The sequence below is a fragment of the Protopterus annectens genome, chromosome 11.part0, assembly GCF_019279795.1.
Source record: "Protopterus annectens isolate FY-2018-M chromosome 11.part0, PAN1.0, whole genome shotgun sequence".
NCBI lineage: Eukaryota > Metazoa > Chordata > Ceratodontiformes > Protopteridae > Protopterus > Protopterus annectens.
Genome location: NC_056745.1, coordinates 1,372,443,510 through 1,372,464,156, shown reverse-complemented (window position 1 = coordinate 1,372,464,156; position 20,647 = coordinate 1,372,443,510). Strand labels below are relative to the sequence as shown.

At 44.1% G+C, this 20,647-nt stretch overlaps 1 protein-coding gene across 1 annotated transcript in view; it reads left to right on the top strand.

Annotated features, from left to right (window-relative positions):
* SLC35B4 (solute carrier family 35 member B4) overlaps window positions 1-20,647 on the top strand; it is a 534,725-nt gene that overhangs the window by 66,573 nt on the left and 447,505 nt on the right. The window contains exon 2 of the mRNA XM_044088668.1: window positions 9,973-10,086. Within this exon, the coding sequence (XP_043944603.1) occupies window positions 9,973-10,086 (114 nt within the window). The remainder of the gene's footprint in view (window positions 1-9,972; window positions 10,087-20,647) is intronic.

Sequence of the window (20,647 nt, the reverse complement as noted above, 5' to 3'; positions counted from 1 at the left end):
CAGGGGAACTTCATCCATTGCAGACACTGAAGCTAACTGCTTGGCTGCTCCAATTCCCCGCATAGCCAGGCTTTCCCATGACACTAGTCAAATTTTGTTGGCTTCCCATAAGCCTTTCACTAGAAAATTGTATCGTAGTAAGTGGAAGAGATTTTTCATAGGGCTTAACATTGACCCTTACCAAGCGCCATTTTCTTCTATTTTACAATTCTTGACAGAAATTTTCAACAAAGGAGCAGCGGCTGCTACAGTGCGAGTACAATTAGCTGCTATATCTAATTTTCATCTAGGGATCGGTGGATTGAATATTATGGCTCAAAAATTGTCTAAGGTTTTTCTAAAAGGCTCTTTTCACATGAGGCCTCCAGACACCTTATTCTCCCTGGAATTTGAATTGTATGTTATCTTGCATCATTCTTCCTCCTTATGAGCCTGCATCATCTTGTGAACTAAAATTTCTTCATGGAAAACTATCTTCCTAGTAGCCATCACTTCAGCCCGCAGAGTGTCAGAGCTCCAAGCCCTATCCATCAAGCCTCCTTATATGGTCTTTCGTGCTGATAGAGTATCTCTCAGGACAAATCCATCCTTTTTGCCTAAAGTATGTTCTGAGATCAACATCAATCAAGTCATTGAGTTGCCCATTTTCTTCCCTAATCACACCAACAAATTGGAATGCATGTTGCACAAACTTGATGTTCACAGACAACTTAGATTTTATTTAGACAGAACAAAAGATATTAGGAAATCAGATCTGCTTTTTGTGTCTTTTTCTGAGGCCAGGAAAGGTAAACCAGTTGCCAAAACAACCTTGTCTAAGTGGCTGTCAGATTGTATCACTTACACATATTCTTGTCATAACATGCCCTTGTCTAGTAAGGTGAAGGCTCATTCAACCAGAGCAGTCTCTACCTCTTCAGCTTTTCAAGCCAAATTACCTTTGGACAACATCTGTGCGGCAGCCACATGGTCTAAACCTCACACGTTTATAACTCGTTACAAAGTGGATAAGGCCTCCAGGGACAGGGCTTCATTTGGTTCTATGGTTCTGAAGAGTGTACTTCGTGAGCCACCCAAGATCAGGGTGCTAGGGACGCTACCCATCAGTGAACATTGAATGGTCAGATTGAATAACTTCACATAAAGAAGTTATGTACTCACCATAACGTTCCATGTGAGTTGTTCCATCTCGCCTTCATTCTCACGTCCCTCCCTCCTTCCCCTTCCTGGCTGGCAGTTGACCTGGAGGCTGTCTTCATCATGGTTTTTCAATGTGTCTTCATTCCTAGGCAGAATAATTATTGTACTTCTATATGGTACTCAGCAAACAAGATCTGAGGTAATTCCAGCAGTGCATTGTGAGATAAGGGGTTGGGTCTCGAGCTACTGGAGAACTTTGAGCTTGCTAGTCGGCCGTGTCGGAGCAGAGGATCTGCTCCGAATCCATCAGTGAAGAATGAAGGTGAGGTGGAACAACTCACATGGAATGTTATGGTGAGTACATAACTTCTTTTTTTACCTAGTCTGATTTTCCCAGTCAACAAAGACAAATTAATAATAAAGTCAAATGCCATCAGAAATGCTCTAAGGATCTAAACCTCTTCTGCACCATTAACAACATGTTTTGGAGGGACAAATGTATCTCACAGAGGATACCGCTGCTCTGGAACAGTCTGCCCATCCATTTAAAACGAAGCTCATCTAAGTCCATATTCAAATACAACTTGGCTCAATGGATGGGAAACCGAAAATTGACTCCAGAACTGCTCCCTCCCATGGACAGAGGCAGCTCCTGAATGCTTTATTTCATGTATGTGTCCCCTCAAGTTATCTATGGTATGGTTATGATCCCAGTTATTCTCACTAGGGTTATTATATAATTATCGACCATTTAATGGGTAAGACCAATGTAACCCCAAATGGGGATAGGTTGTTAGGTACCAAAAGGTAAATTGACAAGGCTTAAAATGGCCTACAAGAGCAGCTAGCCTACTACTTGCCTATAAGTGTTTAATTCTGTGGGTGGAACAGAGTAGAAAACTTGAAAGATTCAAATGTAGGTGTGAGGGGCAGAAAGAAGCTGAAGTTTCCACTTCTGGTGGTGGTAATGTAAGTTTTTTTAAGATACTGGTAGCAGTGATCAACAACACCTTTAGGCACTGGCAGCGTAGTGTTTGATTTTTTGTCAGGGATCTGATCAGAGTGAAAAATAATGAGGCGTGGTATGGGGTACCAAGGCCCAACATCAGGGAAACATTTTAAACATTGCTGTAAACGAAAAGGTAATAGGCCAGCAGATTATTTGCATAATGCATTCTCTGAACAAAGAAGTATGAAACTCTGTCTGGCATCTTGGCTGACGGCAATTCTCAATGCTTTACCAGAAAATCATTTTTGATGGACACATGCACAACAAAATCAGTGAGAGCTGGAAGGTGTGGTGAGCAAATTTTGCTGGCTCATAACAAAGTAGAATATATAAAACTGTGTGTGTGTGTGTGTGTGTGTGTGTGTGTGTGTGTGTGTGTGTGTATATATATATATATATATATATATATATATATATATATATATATATATGCATACAAAGTAGCTGTAATACTGAGGCTGTCTGGGGACACACATGCTTAGCTGTTGTTTGCTCATTATTCTGGCCTACTGCTTTGTGTGAAGCAACTTGAAATTTCTGGCTTTGATTTTTTGCAAAGCAACATGATGGAATACTTTACCGTGTGGCATCAGGAGATTGAGAACATAGTAGTTGAGGGTTGGCATCAAGGGAGCTTTTTGCACCCAGAGCCCCACCCACATAGCTCACCCTGCCAACACAGCCCCGCCCAAGTCCACCCACCCAAGCCCCGCCCACGCAGCCATTCCAGTGTCCCATTACTTGGCTATTTCTCCCCATTTACTGTAGACACTATTCAAATCTGTGTGCATACTGTGTTATGCTTTAGTTCTACAATGATTACAGGCAGTTGGATTTAAATTTACAACTTTTATTTCAAACATTATAGCCCAAACACTGAGACATTTACTAAACCTAAACAAAGCAATAGTCTTGCAATGAAAACAGACTTGGCATTAAAGCTTCTTTACTTTTGAAACTCACATTCAATGAAACGGCATTGAAACCCACATTCAAAGAAAATGCATCTGGCCAGTGGCAGGTTATTTACCTTTGAACTGTTTTCAAAGTTATTTGATTTACCTGATTGTATTAATTATAATATATAATTGAATTATATCCCTTGTATTATACAGCAACACTTGTATATTTCAGTGTTTCATCTACAAATTCAATGCCTGCTGCCGTCAAAGAATAAATTGCCTATGTTAAATTAAAAAAATGGTAAGCTGGTATATTGCAATAGAAAATGGATGACAAGCTGAAAACAGGTTCATAGTTAGGCATCTCATCCAAAGGAGGACATCCTGAGGACTGCAGCATACAAATGTATATGCTGTAGGAATAGAACCTCATGCCAAATGCACTTGAAAATTCCACCTGCTAACTCTAACTTGGGCATTTAAGATACCACACCCTCAAGGCTTCACCCTTAGTGCAAGAAATCTTGACAAAGCCTAAAATAAATAGGGACAAATTATAAATATGGCTCTCAGAAAATTGCAAGAGTAACAGGATTTGTGTTAGTATGCATTTTCTAAATGACATGACATCTAAAACTGAAATGTCTCATTATTTAGCAACTTCAATCCTTTTAAGAGGAATATGGGGCAAAAAATGGACAGCTGAGGGGTATGCTACCTCCTCTTATACACACACCAAATAATTCTGGTCAGACTTGAATTAGTTCTGGGAAGATTGCACTGAACGGCACTGCTTGATCTGAAGTGGGTGAAATCCTGGTAGCTAGTGATTGCAGCTCAGCAATGTGGAGCATTAAAGCATTTTTAGCAGAGCATTGTTTCATCACTACCTATTGTGTTTGCACATAAGCTGTAGTCATTTCAAACATTTGCCTTTTTTGATTACTACAGAGTACATTTACCCACCAGAGCTATTGTGTTTTGACTTCATTGTGGAGCTAGTTGTTGCAGGGCTTGGCTTTTAAGTAAGGTAGCAATGCTTATTTACCATATACCATTAAAGCCACCCAACTACAAGTGTACTAACACACAGACACTGCTATAAGACACTGGTCTCCAATAAAATGTAATGAGCTTCTGAAAATACTGTAATCCTGTCCTTTTATTACAAATACTGTCATATGCATTTCAATACCCAAGGCTTATACATTATCTAGCTATGTAAATATTCTCTGCATAAAGGCTTTCAATGCTAGCAGTTCTTTAACAATATGCTTACTAAAGCTTACTTGCATCGATGTTCATTAAACCATGGCTACTTAAACAGAGCAACAGGACACTGTGATAGCATGCAGTTCCTGAATAATAAGAAGCATAAATCAACAGTATAAAAATCTGATAGAAAACCAGAACATTTTGCAAAATCAAGGACAGATGAAAAGCCACGGTCATATTTGTGATCTACCTTGGATGGGGAATACTCTGCACATACTGCGCTGACACATCCCGAGCCACTACAATGGGGGCTGGGGTGCAATAAAATCATAATTTGAAGGCTCTGACACTCCTACCTCTCAACTTCAGAGCAAGAAATCTGGACAAAGCTATACATAGAACTAGAAGTGACACAGGCCCAAAAATAAGGCCAATTTTAAATATTGCTCTTATTAACTTAATAGAACAGGTAGATCTTGCATTAGTACAAATTTTCTGAAGGGTATAAAATCTGAAACTCAAATGTCTGCCATTATTTTCTAACTTCAATCTTTAATGACTTGCCACTAATTTGCCAGAAACCACAATTTTATGAAAAACAGACCAAAATGTGCTGCAAAATACCTGTCAAAAAGGGATACCTTTTAATATTAACAGTTAACTTGAAGCAGCTAACAAAATAAGAGCATCCACATGCATTTCTGAAATAAAGGTAATCTACAACTGATCATTACAGTTATAATTGTAAACCCTCCACATTTTCACAGTTGAGATGTTTGGATATTCCTAATCTACAAAGTGATTTGAAATCTGAACAAGGCCAAATATAACACTACTAAAATTGCTCTTGTATAAACTTAGACAGTCTTGCATTAGCATTCATTTTTCTGAAGATTATGACATCTGAAACTCAATGTCTGTCATTTAATGGCTTAATTCCTAAATGATTTGCTAGAACTGGTTATTTTGCCCCATTACCCATAAACACTATGTGCATACTGCTTTACTTTAGGATTTCATTTGAAGTTATTTTGCATTTTACAGCACAAAACCCTAATACATATCTGTTAAAGCAATGCAGTCTCAATGAAAATAGACTACCCACTTTCAGAGAAAATACATTTTCTGACTGTATTACATTATATTCCTTGTACAATACAGTACAGTTGTTAAAGGGCATTTTAAATTTATTGTTTTGAAAATTTTTCCAGTAAACAAAGAAACAAAAAGCATCCACCAATGACAAAATTGCCCAATTCAGAACATTTCCATCATAAAGTCTACTCAAGTCCACCAGTATCAGTAAAAATACACAATCTCTGTAGTAAAATCCACATTGAAGAAATTTGTAACTAATAGAGGTTGTTGCTAGCAAACACTTTATATGTCATTGTTTAATCTACAAATAAAGTGAAGAATAAATTGCCTTTGTTGCATGCAGTAAAATGAAAAGCTAGTAATACCGCGATAGAGAATGGATAGCAAACTGTTAACAGGTTCATAGTTACTAGGTATCTTTGCCAAAAGGACTGCAGCATCCACCCTTTACAACACAATACAGCATCAGCAATGGAACCCACAGCCTTCAGCATCTAAAGCAAGTACACACTATCTGTGTGCTATTAATGTAAGCAGACTAAACATAATCAGCACTAAACAAAATCTACTCGACACTCAGCTGTATCTCTGAACTTTGCAGTGCAGCACAAGAAATCTGAATTTATTTGGGCAAAAGGCCAAACAACAGGGACACATTTTAAACATTGCTTGTATAATGAAGTTGCTAGAATAAAATGCTGCATTACCACCATACATTTCACTGCCACGACCTTGAACCTAGGGGGACCCTGCAAAAGTCAAAGCAACATACCACTACGCCAAATCAGCTGTTTTGTGAAAGAGGAAGACTGAAACTTACCATTTAGTGAATTCAGTTTCTCACATATAGCACTGTCAACCTCTCAGCACAAAAGACCTGAACAAAGCCAATAATGGGCTACACAACCACCAAACATTCAGTGAACTCAGTTCTCACCATAACTCTCAACCTCTTTAGCAAATAACACCGGACAAAGCCAGTAATGAGAGAATATAGCCCCAAACATTTTCAGTGAAATCAGTTCTTACCATAGCTCTCAACATTAGCAAAACCTGGATGAAGCCAATAAATACCTGGATGAAGCCAATAAATACCTGAACAAAGTCAATACTGGGTGAATACAGCCCCAAACATATTCAGTGAATTCAATTCTTACCATAACTCTCAACCCTAGCAGAAAACCTGGATGAAGCCAATAATGGGGGGAATACAGTCCCAAACACAGGGATACATTTCAAATATCCATCTTGTGCACTTAGAAAATTGCTAGAATAAAAGCTTGCTTTTGTTACCATACACTTTCTGAAGAAAAGAAGTCCAATATTGAAATGTGTCCATTTACATTTATTAACCAGGAAAGTCTGACTTTGAAAACAAAAAAGCTAATTTTTTAGCAGAGGCCCAGGGAGAAACACTCCAGACAGCCAAGAATATAACCAAATAATAACACTTAGCTGTCAGGCAACAAGGACACAAATGCAGAAACCACAGATTTTATGAGGAACAGAAAGGTATGAGGGAAAATCCTGCAATATTTTTACAAATGGTGGTGGGTAGTGAAGTCAGGCTCTTGCCACTTGGTCCCAAGGTACAGGGTTCAAGCCTTATTCGCTACCCACCACCCACACACACACACACACACACACACACACACACACACACACACACACACACACACACACACACACACACACACACACCCTGAACGGGTCCCATCTTCCGTTCCTGAATAATCCGTCTGAGTCTCATCTTCCGTTCCCCGCCGAATAAACCTGTCTACGCTCCTTTCACATAGCGATGATGTCAGCCCATCTAATCTTGTTCCGATGATGTCAGTTATCGCCACCGCGATCTTCTTAAAGAAGAACGCAAAAAAAAAAAACTGTTTGAAATGCTCAGCAAAAAAAAAAAAAACTGTTTGAAATGCTCAGCCGATCCAGGGGTGCAAGCACCCCTTGCACCCACTCCCTGGCGCTTGGTTGGCATAAAGGTTAAGTTGTTTACCCCACAACAGAAGTATGGGATTTGATTTTTACTTTTGGTCACTGGCAGATTATTAGCTAGGCATGTAACACTCTGCTGATTTCCTAGTACCTGCCTGTGAACCTCTGAATTATTTGTACTGACAAAAGGTGAAGTACCTTACATTGTCGTGCTCTCTTATCACAATCTAACGTGATTTTTCACAGAAGTGGCTATAAATGCTAGATGGAGAGTTGGGGTAGTGTGGATGAAAGTAACTGACTCTCTTGTCATTCGCTCATTTGAAATTGTCATCTCTCAAAATTAAAAAAAAAAAAAAAAAAGACTCGCTGAACATCAGGCTACCGCACCCAAGGCTGTATAAGTGGATTTTGACACTGGCTTAGTAGTTGCTTCTATCCTGAGCCCCGCCCCATCTATTCTAAAACACACCTGCTCTAACGGTCACTGTAGGTTATGTGGAGGGCTGGGGGCTATGTTATTATTTGTTTAATTATACTCCCAAACTTCAGCAGTGTGCGGAGGTTAGTATAATCTTGTGTTGAGCTGGGACAGTGCAGTCATTTCTGCAACTTTCAGATGTGTGCACTGAGGGTCACTAAGTAATAAATTGAAAACATTGCTGTCATCATTGTTTTTTCACATTCCTCATGGTCAAACATCAGATGTGCATACAGGAGTTAACTTTTTTGGGGGAGTATTAGGTAGAGGAGTAACTGGGCATTATTGAGGGGGGAAAGCTCTTGCATTTCAGGCGCATCAGGTCCCTCTTCTGTAAGACAGGATCAAAAACAAAACCAAAAAAAAGAAAAGCTTTTTTTCCCCTTGAACTGTAGCAACCAGCAGTTTCTACAGCTTAGACTCCACACATAGCTCTACAAAGGTCAGGTTTCCTGGAAACGTAGTACCAGCATTTAAGAGCTGATGTACACTAAAGAGCAGTCAGGTTTGGCCAGTCAGACCCCCCTCCCCCCACCATTTGAGCCTGGGACAGCTGTCCCTGAAAGCAGCAGGTTGAAATATGTTTTCTATTTCTTTTTTGTCAATTTTGTCCCTTTCCGACATCCGAGGGGGTACAAAGACAGTGGCTATCTGACATCCGAGGGGTACAAAGACAGTGGCTATCTTGATGGTAGGGATGAGGAGGCATGCTATACATATATGACAACAGTTGCTTGAAGTATGTAATTATTTGCAGTCTAACATCAGAGTGGGAGATGTACATAAGGTGACTAGTATATATTTTTGAGGGGGGTTAGAGAGCCAAGTAGTCTTCTCAGATATGATTTATGTATCCTTGCAGGCATTTTTCCCAGTTTGTTGTGAACTGAGATTAGCTTTAAGCATTAAACCTTGGATATGGTTTATTTCTTCCTTGAAATAAAAAAGTAAGGCTGAATTTTATTCTTTAATCATGGTTTTTATTCCGGCTGTCATTGGAGCAAACGGTTGGAAAAAAAAAAAAAACTCTGTGGTGCATTTTTGAGCATCTGGAACCTTGTGTCGTCTGATGTCTAGCAACCCCTAGACCATCAGCTTCATTCAGTTATTTCCTCCACATTTGCTGCAAAGGTTGCTGGCAAAAGCAAAGCTGAGCAGTAATACTTTAATTTCTTTCCTTTAATCGTAGCTTTGTTGAGAACATTATTGGATGAAAAGGTCCCAGACTACCTGCTTAATGCAGTGCAGTCTTGCCTAGTTAGGATGTGGTGAGTGAAGGAATGCAGAAAAAAACTGAATGAAAAAAAAAATAATCTGAATGAGTGGGACGTGTGTGTGTGTGTGTGTGTGTGTGTGTGTGTGTGTGTGTGTGTGTGTGTGTGTGTGTGTACGTGCATGCTGGCAGGGACAGTGGGGGCTCCACTGAGCCCTTCACATAGGGCATCAGCTTACCTAAGGCCATTCTGCTTGGCAGCGTATTAAGCTACTATGAAGAATGGGTTTAAAAACAAAAAAGGCAAACTCACACAATCTTGTCTACACTTGCCAAATGTAGCAATTGTAAAATAATTAAGAAAATAAGAAAAAAAATTAAAACTGAATTAAAAAATGAAATCTGCAAATCTAACTGAAGCAGCAGTTACAAGGACTTGATGTTTTACATTCTCCTTGTTAAATACAGCTTTTAAAAGAAAAAAGTAGTGTGTGTGTGCGTGTATGCATGCATACTTGCATGCGTGTGTGCTGGCAGCGGAGGTTGGTTTTCTCTCAGTGGGACGTCTACCAGACAGCGTTTATTTCATTGCTAGAATAACAGCTTTATGAAATCTGAACTTGATAAACTATTAAACTGGTGAATGAAAGAATTAAAGATTCTGGATAGATTTCACTACTTTTTTTTGTCATTAAAATAGCTTGGGACAAGGAAAACAAATTTTCAGAGGAAGCATTGATTATTGAAGTGATTTTTTTTTTTTTTTTTTTTTTTTTTTTTTTGCTAAGATGGTACTTGCTCGGAGCATGCTGGGATGCTAGAGGAAAAAGTTTGACTACCAGTGTCAACAAGTAATGGATTGAGTAGGGTAGCCAAACTGGGTGTGCAATGTTATTCTCTTCTGTTTTCATCTGTGTCACCAAAACCTGTTTCTGTTCTGCTTATGTTTGATTTTGTTTTTTCATTTCAGAGATTTTCCTGGATGTGGGAATATAGTAACATTTGCACAGTTTTTATTCATTGCAATAGAAGGCTTTATCTTTGAAGCAGATTTTGGAAGGAAACGACCGACCATCCCTTTCAGGTGCAGTACTAAATGGCAGATACAATTCCTTTAAATTAAAATGTTATGGTAGTCTTGAGACAGAAGCCTGTAGTATATTGTTTTAGTTTTGCACAGAGCATACTGAGTAGCATTGTCTGGTGGTATTTTTTCTTCCTCTGCATAAAATTGTGACTTGGAAGCATTGTGAGCTGAAAGACCCTCTATGGCAAATAATCAGCTGCTTTGGGGCATACACATTTGTAAAGGTGCATATGCTATTGTACTGTTCAACATACACTGTGTTTACAATTGCATATTAACCTTGTTCATACAGTATCTTTGGTCTCCCAATGCATATCGGGCTGTAAGCAAGTAGGCTGCCCATTAACATTTGGCATGTACACATGCCTGTCCTCTGTGGTTTTTAAGCTACAAAGAAGAAGCTTTGTATTGAGCACAGTTATGTCAGATGTGTTGAGAGAATTGCTTGTTTATTACTGATTTTTGTTGCTGAACTCGTGTTCTGCATAACCAAGTACTGCTGCATACATTGTAAACACCTGTTAAGTATACAAGTTTATCAGAATGGTGTGTTTTCTGCTAATCATATTGTATTTAAAAATTCAGAGTACTTGTGATGATAAATATCTAGTAACTATTCCTGAGAATGACATCGGCATATACTGTGGTCTTCTGTTCGGTTTATTTGTTCGGGTTATCCCTTTAGGTATGGGGTGCTCATTTTCTAGGGATGACCTGAGGTGGCATTGCATTTCATTGTAGTGCTATACAAGTGAGTGAGCAGGTAGTACATGTGCATTACACAATTAAAAACACATGAGCTCTACAGTTGTTAGCTGCAAACTAGTCTCCATAGTAACAGCACAGTGAAGCAACCTTGTAATGCACAGATCCAGTGATATGAGCAAAGTAGCACCACGTGTGGGTGGGTAGGTTAACTAGGCTGCATGCATTTCTTTTGCAAATACTGTATTAACTTGTTATCACTAAATGTTGTTCATGTCTAGTAAACCCACAGTTGTGCTTATACTTGGCTTTATAAAGGTAACTACATTTTTCTGCTTGTATTGTCAAATGTATAAATGATCTCACCATAATAGGCAACCATATCAGTATAACTGACTTGTAGCAGGTGGGTAAAATGGACCCTTCATTTTCTTAGGTACTAGTAAGAGGGCCTTAGTACCCTGTTTGACCCTCAGTCTCCTTACAAACTTTTCTGGACTGGAGTAGCAGGAGTTAAGGGGGGGGGGGGGCATGAGCTTTTTAATAAAATCTGCTATAACAGACACATGGCAAACTGTATGAAGTTACAGGTTGCAGGTGTGCAGTTAAGCAAACCACTTGGAACAATCCCCTCACACTGTAAGTAAGTTGCACTAACAAAACCAACTCCATGCCATTTTTATGGGTTTCATAGGAGGTTACTAGGTTAATGGCCCCAGGGCCTTTACAAGCCTAGCCAAGTACAATATCTGTTCCCAAGAATATCAAGGTATTAGGCAGAACTAAATCAACAACTGCTGCCCCTGTCTAAGAGGGACACGGGTGAAACTCTTTAGGTGAATTTGCGGTTTCCCATCCAGTCATCCAAATTACACTTAAATAGGATCAACGAGGGGCTGTGCTTCACCTGAATTGGAAGTTTGTTCCAGAGGAGAGGTAACCTCTGTGAGACATACTTTCTCCAGAAAGTTCTGTTGATGTCGCATACTAGGTTGAGTTCCCTAGAGCAAGTGCATGTTACACCATTTGATTTACGAATGTGCAGCATTTCCATTAGAGCAGGATGGATCTGAGATTGCTTTATATGCAAGGCAGAGATCACAGAGTATAGTGACAGTGGTTTCAGTCTGTCATTGTATGACCTATGCTGAAGACCCTGAATTTTTTTTGTAAGAAAACTTTGAGGTCTTTCCAGTTGCTGCAACTTCTTGGTGAGGTACATACCAAAGGTGGCATTGTACTGTGTTATTAGCTTGAGTGAGGAGTACAAGGGGATTATAACCTCTTTTGTTCTGGCTGCAAGGCCCTTGCTTATGAGGTGGGTGAAGTAGAAAGCCTTTCTTACGACTGTGGACACGTGGAGGTCAAATCTGTCACCACTGATTTCATGCTTAGGGTGTTCTATATATGTGGTAATCTGCAAGGACATCGCCCTTGCCGAACGGGGTGATGATGCATTTTTTTGCATTGAGTTTTAGCCCATGACTTTGGCAAGAGTTGTTTGTCTGTGTTAGTCCCTGATCTGAAGTAGGAACTTCATTTGTCAGCAACCTTTGGGATATGGATCCGATCCGGCAACTTTTACCACAGCATAGATCCGAGCTCCTAGCTCCTCCCTTTACCCATAATCCCCTGCCAACCCTGACTGACCTCAGATCTAGTTTACCGCGCTTCAAGCTACAAGCTGGATTTTGAGCTCCTGGTACTTCAGTGAACTTTGTGAGAAAAACTTTGCTTTTTTATTACTTTCTCTTGTGTGAGTGTGTATGAGTGTTCAGGTTCCCTATTTTTATATCTTTTGTGTTTAAATTTTTCCTCCATACCCTTGCTGGTTCATAGTGTGTGTTTGTGGTGTGTAGGGGCCTAGTGAGTGTGTTTTCTGTACACCATGTCGGAGGCCCCTAAAGCCATCTTTTCAAAATGCACCGAGTGTGGCCATAAGCTTTCACCGGCAGATGGCCACACCCGGTGTGTTAGGTGCCTTGGGGTTGAACACCTCTCTTCGGGATGCGCGATTTGCGCAGCGTTCAACCCCAGGGCACTTAAGGACCGGAGGTCGAAGCTGATCTTGGTGGGCCTTTTGCCCCCGGACTCGGCAACGGCCTCCAGTACTTCTGTGGCCGCTACCCAGCCCTCGGTGGTAGCCACCCCTGTCTCCCTCTCTCCGGTCGGGACTCAACCTCCCATTTCGGCTCCGGAGAAGAGGGAGGCCGGAAAAACCAAACAGAAGGAGAAGCACTATAAGTGGCGGGCCAAGGACTCTTCCTCGGCCCCGCCCGCCAAACGGGCTTCTCCATCCAGAGCTTCTGGATCGCCTCCTCCTCGGCTCCGGTCCCCTTGTTTTTCACCGGGACCTGGGGAGGAGGGGACCCGGTCCCCGTCGAGGTCATCGAGGCGACACTCTAGGTCTGCCTCGGTGGCCTCGTCGAGGTCCACCTTCAGTATGTCAGATGCAGACATGGACCGGATGATGAGGAGGTTCATCCAGGCCCAGCTGCAGATGGGAGTGCTCTTGCCCCCCCCCCTCCAGGGGGGAGCTCATCCCCATTTTTTGCTCCAATTGCTCCTTCTCCGTCCCGCTTCCTGGGTTCGGAGCATTCGGAGCCGAGCCGCGTCGGATCCGGGGGTGGGTCGGAGCCGATAGTACTGGTTACTTTGGCTCCGACCGGTCCCTTGAGCTTGTCGGATCTGACCTCTCGGAGCCGTGGGTTGAGCTTCGGATCCGAGGGACTTTGTGTGACTTCGGCTCCGTCCCGGTCGGAGCACACGGGTCCTTCGGATCCTCGGGTCTCTGCCCCGGATCCGGTCCCCGCTTCGGATCCGAGTGGGAGTTGACTCTCGGAGCCTATCGAGAGTGGCTGTCCCTCGGCTTTCGCGGTGGTGGAGAGGGCACTGTTGAGTGCATCTGGACCTCCGGTCCTGGCTTCGGCTCCCCCCCGCACTCCTTCTCAGCTGGTCCGGGCTCCCATCGCCCGGCCTTTGGGACAACCTGCTTCAGCATCTCTGGGCGTTCCTTTGGAACGTGATATTGCTGGTGAGTCTTCCTCGGACAGCCCCCACGAGGAGGTCCCTCACAAAGCCAAGTGTAAGAGGAGGCACGTGGACTCCCCCGAGTCCCTTACGGAAGATACGGACTTAGATGAAGGGGAAGGCTCCCCAAGGTCACCCCCCGAGGATGTCTTCCTTTGGAGACATCATGGAAATGCTCAGGATTAGGGGAGGGTGGTCTGCCCCCAAGGCTTCCTCCGATGAGTCCGTATTCCTAGAGGCGTCAAGCAGGGCCATCTACCCTTGGGTGTCCCTCCCTACCCCTGGTGGACCTTATTTCCACCAGGGCTTGGAAGGAGCCGGACACTGTAGAGCCAGTCCCCAAGCGCCCGGATAGAATCCTGAGTCCCCCTGCTGAAAGAACCCACTGGAGCAGTGGCCCCCCCCGTGGATGTCATGTTGGTGGCAGCAGCCACCAAGAGAGAGTTGGCTCAGGAGAGCTCTGCGGTCCACCCGCCGAGTAAGGAGTCTCGAGCAATGGACCGCCTTGGGAAGCGGGTCTTTAGTTCAGCAACCTTCTCCATGAGAGCGTTGAACTATATGGCACACGTCATCCGGATGCAGCGAGATCTAATAAAAGAATATGCTGCACCCCCCCCAGAGTCCATGTCAGAAGGGGACAAGCAGCTGTACTCCTCCCGAATGTCTACTCTACGTTCAGTTTCCAACACCTCTATGCGGCTCTTGTCTCACTCCACTGAAGGAGCCGCTAGAGTTGGCGGAGCCGGCCTGGTAATTAGGTGCCAAGCCTGGCTCTGACATTGTGACTTCTCGGAACCCTTTAAGGCGTCATTCGCGAATGCCCCCTTTGATGGTTCTGCACTGTTTGGCAAAACCGTTCGCGACACTTTAGTCCAGAGCGAGAAAGACGGGAAGACGTCTGCCATCGGTGTCCGCTTCTCTGCTCCCCAGAGGTCCTTTTCCAAGAACCAAAAGGGTCAGAAGAAGATGTGGTTCCGAAAATCGCATCAGTCCCAGTATGCTCTGGACAACCAGTCCTCTCGTGGCAGAGGAGGACAGGGAGGACGCCGCCCAAGAGGCAGAGGGGGTCCCAGAAATTTTGGGTCCAGAGAACCTTTCTCTGAGAGGCCCACGCAGAATCCCTGAGGGGTTGCCCAGCTGCTCCACTCTGGAGGCAGTCAGGGGGCGTCTTTCGAAGCACCTAGCAATGTGGGAGTCCATAACAACAGATCGCTGGGTGCTTCGTATCATATCCAGAGGCTACCTAATTCCCTTTATTGTAACCCCCAAAACCAAAAGCCTCCCCGACGTACCACCCAATCAAAGGGAGGCGGCTGCTACAGAAATTCAGCAGCTTTTGCAAAAAAGAGCCATCCAACCCGTCCCCCCAGATCAGTTCGGATCGGGGTTTTACTCCAGGTTCTTTCTGGTGCCAAAAAAGACGGGGGACTTGAGATCCATTCTCGATCTCTCTCTCTCCTGAACCAGGCAGTACCCAAAGAAAAGTTCCGAATGGTCACTCTACAATCTGTTCTCCCCCTATTATGGGAGAACGACTGGATGTGCTCGATAGACCTCAAGGATGCGTACTACCACATTCTGGTGGACAGACGCTCCAGGAGGTTCCTCCGCTTCCGGCTGGGAGCCAGTCACTTTCAGTTCAGGGCCCTTCCCTTCGGTTTCACCTCAGCCCCCAGGGTGTTCAGCAATGTCTTGGCGGTTATAGCGGCCCACCTGAGGCTTCAGGGAATTCAGGTCTTTCCATACCTCGATGACTCGCCCCAACAAGGCATCTGCTCTGTTCAGGCAGGGATTATTTCCTCAACCTTGCTTCACGTCTAGGGTTGACTATCAACATGGCCAAATCCTCTCTAGCCCCAAAACAGGTAATAGATTTCATAGGGGCGAGATTGGATTCCAGAATAATGCTTGCCTTCCTGACTCCCGATTGGCTTCAGAACCTGAGGTTGCATGTCCAGGCCATTCTCCGACTTCCTGGTCCACCGGTGGAGTTGATCCTGAGGGCTCTAGGGTTCATGGCGGCAGCTATTCCTCTGCTGCCCCTAGCCCGGCTAAATATGAGGGTCCTGCAGTGGACTCTCCAGGTACAATGGTCCCTGTCTCGCAACCCCCTGTCCCATCCTATTCCCCTAAGCAGGGCTTGCAGAGGGTCACTCGTGGTGGCTCCAGTCCCCGCGTCTCCACACGGGACGACCATTCTCGATGCCTTCCCCGTTGCCACAGTGACCACAGACGCCTCTCTCCTGGGGTGGGGGGGCACTATTCAGGCAGAACGGTCCAAGGCACGTGGAACGACACGGAGACCTCCTTGCATATCAATGTCCTAGAGATGAGGTCGGTGCTTTTGATGTTGCAGGCACTTCACAGCCTTCTTCCAATTGGGACGATTGCAGTACAAACAGACAACATGTCTGTTGTCTGGTACATCAACAAACAGGGGGGAACCAGGTCTTATCCTCTTTGTCGCGAGGCCATGAGAGTGTGGGAATGGGCGATATCCACCAACCGATTTCTCATTGCAATACACATTCCGGGACGGTCCAACATCCTAGCAGGCTCAGTCGTTCGATTCTGACCCCGTACGAATGGTATCTCAATCCTCTAGTAGCGAAACAAATATTTGCCCAATGGAGGCAACCCTGTTGCGATCTTTTTGCCTCTCCTTCAAATACCAAATGCAACAGTTACTTCGCTCTAATCCCCCCTCAGGGGGAGTCCCCGAGAGACTCTCTAGTACACGCTTGGCCTCCCGGTCTCCTTTACGCTTACCCTCCATTGCCCATGATGCTAAAACTCTTACAGAAAGCCAGTCGGCTGTGGAGCAAAATGATCCTCATTGCCCCATTCTGGCCTCGTCAAACGTGGTTCCTGTACCTGTGGTCTCACCTGATTCATCCACCCTGTATTCTGGATCCCCTTCTGGATCTCATTACTCACCCTCTGGGTCTTCCGACCCCCAACCTGGTCAACCTCAAGCTGACTGCTTGGTTGCTCCAGTTCCACACCTGATAAGGACTCCCGGAATCTCCTCACCAGTCAAAGCCATCCTAGTAGCAGCACATAAACCTTCCACCAAAAGAGTATATCGAAGTAAGTGGAAACGTTTCTCCATCTGGGCGGAGCACCATCACTTAAATCCTTTCACAGCGTCTCTTACATCGGTTTTGGATTTTCTAACTACCCTTTTTCATCAAGGGGCTAGCTGCTCTACAGTCAAGGTACAACTAGCAGCGATTTCGCATTATCATGTAGGGCATGAATCAGGCCCTCTAATTACTTCCAAGCTTTGTAAAGCTTTCCTCAAGGGTACCTTCCTTCTCAGACCCCTGGTCAGGGAGGTAGTACTCCCATGGGATTTATCTTTGGTTCTCCAGGCCTTGGCAAGCCCCCCTTTCGAGCCGGCGGCTACGGTTGATCTTAAATACCTCTCTTGGAAGACGGCCTTCTTGGTGGCCTTTACTTCAGCTAAAAGGGTCTCTGAGCTTCAGGCTCTGTGTTAAACCACCGTACTTAGCCTTCCATCAAGATAGAGTTTACCTTCATAGGTTCATAGGTTCGTACTAGGCTATCAGCCCTAGGGCCTATACAAGCCTAGCCATAACAATTCCCTGAATATTTCTTCCCACATTATTTACTTTCCTGGACCCCTGTCTAGCAGGGCGACTGACGTGATCCCTGGGGTGAATTTCCTTTCTCCCATCCAATCGTCAAGGTTCCTCTTGAAGAGGTCCAAAGAGGCACTCTGCTTGACATGTATGGGCAATCTATTCCAGAGTCTGGGGAGTCTCTGGGTCAGGAACCTGTCCTCCAACATGTTTTGTTTATTGTGATGACAAGGTTTAGATCCCTGGAGCGTGTAGCTCTGAGGGATTGGGATTTCTTTAAGTGTAGCATGTCCAACATCTCTGTTTGACATGGCCTTGTATGTTAAGCAGAGATCGCCTCTGAGTAGACGATATGCGACAGAGTATAGCTGGAGTTTTTTAAGGCGGTCAGCATAGGGCATCTGCTTTAGGCCTGTGATTCTTTTAGTGAGGTATTTGAGGCCTTTCCAGTTGTTGCAGATGTCTTGAGAGGTACATACCAAATGGGGCATTGTATTCTATAATGGGTCTAATGAGGGATGAGTACAGTGGGACAATGACCTCCTTTTTTCTGGATGAAAAGCCCTTCGTGATGAGGTGTGCCACATAGAAGGATTTCCTGACTGTTGTGGCGATGTGGTTATCGAAGGTGAGACCACTGTCCACCTGTGTCCCTAAGTCTCTTATCACACTTTCTGTGTTTAGTGTACTGCCACCTATATGGTAATTCATGGATACATGTTTTTCCCAAATGGGATAACAATACATTTCTTGGCATTGAGCTTGAGCCCATGGCTCTGGCACCAAGCATCTGTTTCTGTAAGGCCCTTTTGTAGAGTATCCACATCATTTGGGATTCAATAATGGCTCCCAGTTTGCAGTCATCTGCAAACTTTGTTAGCCAGAGACCCTTAGTGTTGACCTGTACTTCAGAGAAGTAGATGCCAAACAAGAGCGCCCCAGGACTGAACCCTGAGGTACTCCACTTGTCACTTGTCTGGAGCTGGATTTGGAGTCGGCTACTTTTACAGTGTGGGTTCTATCAGTAAGCCATTTAGCAACCCATTGGGTGACATAGGGATTAATGCCCAACTTAGTAAGTTTATCTATGATTCCAGAGTGGGGATGGTGTCAAAGGCCTTGGCAAGGTCTAGATAGGCTGTGTGGACCACCTTACCCTTGTCCATGGCTCTGGAGACTGATTCAAAGAAGTCAATCAGGTTCAGGAGACAAGATCGCTCCTTCACAAACCCAAACTGGGTGGGGTCCAGTGTTTGAAGGTTGCCAATGTCTTTGTTTATAAGTTCCATGATAATACGCTTCATGGCCTTGCAGATAAGGCTTGTCAGACTGATGGGACGGTAGTTTCCGATCCAAGGTGGATCCCCTTGTGGATTGGGATAACTATAGCTCTGCGCCACTCAGTGGGCACGAAACCTGAGGTGAGGCTATGATTAAACATGACACTTAGGTGAGGTGCCAGTTCATATTGTAGTTCATGTAGTACACAGCCCGGGATGTCATCTGGTCCCATGGATGCTGTATTCTTGGCTTTAGAGAGTGCTTTGTACCTGTGTGGCCATTATTACTGGAATTTGGCAATCTTCCGGTATTGAGATGGGCCATTTAGGGGTGAGTGGGGTGAAGTTGGCACTGAATCGATCTGCCAGGATATTGGCAATATCCTTCGATCAGTATATTTAATGCCATTCTGTTTTAGCTCAGAGCAGATCTGAGCATTGCCATTTAGATTCTTGACATAATTATAGAATGCTTTGTGGTTCTCTTTGGAATCTTTGGCAATTTTATTTTCAGAACTAGCTTTGGAGGATTTTATGAGGCATCTCAGTTTCTTACTGAGGCTAGTAAGGGAGTTTTTGCATCCTGATTTTCCTCTTTTCTGCAAAAGATTCTTCCTTTTGTTGTAAAGTTTGTTTATGGCAGGGGTCCACCAGATTGGCTTCCTTTTTTGGATGAGAGCATTTTGGTTCTATTTGGGATGGCACGATTCATGCATGAGTGGATGTGCGTGTAGGATTCAGCAGTTGAACTTTCAGTTCCGCCTGCATGGGTGTCATGAAGTTTGTCACTTCTGACTTGAGTAGCATGAAGTTGGCTTTAGAGAAGTTTTTATGGTGGTTTCTTTACTGGGGTGGGGTGGGATGTGGATGTTAAGGGTGATTAGCTTATGGTCAGACCTGACTAACGAGGGGTGACCATAGGTATGGAGCATTGATTTCCCATGTTGGTAATGACCAGGTCTAGGATATTGGAGCCCTGGTGGGACTATGGATTAGTTGATCCAGGGCGTTGGAATTTATGAATTCCAAGAACCAAGGTGTTGGGACATGAGTAGTTTTCCCAGTTAATGGCAGGGTAGTTAAAATCACCCAGTATTAGGGTGTTTGGTTCTATCTTAATATTTTCCAGTATGTTTAGAAAGGTGTAGTGAGAATCTTGGGGTATGGTGGGGATCTGGCAAGCTACAATTTGGATTGCAGTCTTACCTAGTGTTAGTTGCACTTGGAGAATTTCAGACACATTGTGTTGGCCAACTAGCCTGGTGGTGTGAATATCCTTGGTGAATAGTGACACTCCTCCACCTTTAGTGTTTCGGTCCTGGTTTGGTGGCCGAAAAGTGGTAAGAGTTGTAGCCTGGTATTGCAGGGGTGCTCTCTGGAGTCTTGAACCAGGTCTCAGTTACTGCACAGATATCGATGTTCTCCATTCGAGAGAGTGCATTTTGAGGTTTAGACTTCTAGCATTGAGTAGCATTACCTTCAGATTTTGCATGCTTGTACCTGTTAGGGTGGTGGTTTTGTCCTTTGAAGTTTGCCTAAAAGGCACTATAGGGTGGCAAGAACCTTAGCCAGTAACCTGAATCCCAACAGGTGCAGACCATCTCTGGCAAAGCATCGTGGTCTGTCAATCATGTCATCCCAGGCAGACAGATACTGGATCCCCTTTGAATGACACCATAAGCTTAGCCAATTGTTGAAGTCAATCATTTTATCCTTATATTGTGGTATCATTCTGGGCAAAGGCAGGATGCTACTCAGGGCTAGGGTCATACCTGCCTGGGCCACATGATCCGACTGCTCTTCCATGTCTCTTTTCATGTAGTCCAGGGAGGTAGTCATTCACTCCAACATGGACAATGACAGAGTCATATTTGTACTTGTAGTGGAGTGACTTGAGTGCATGCTATGTGGGGATCCTGGCACCCGACAGGCAGCTGA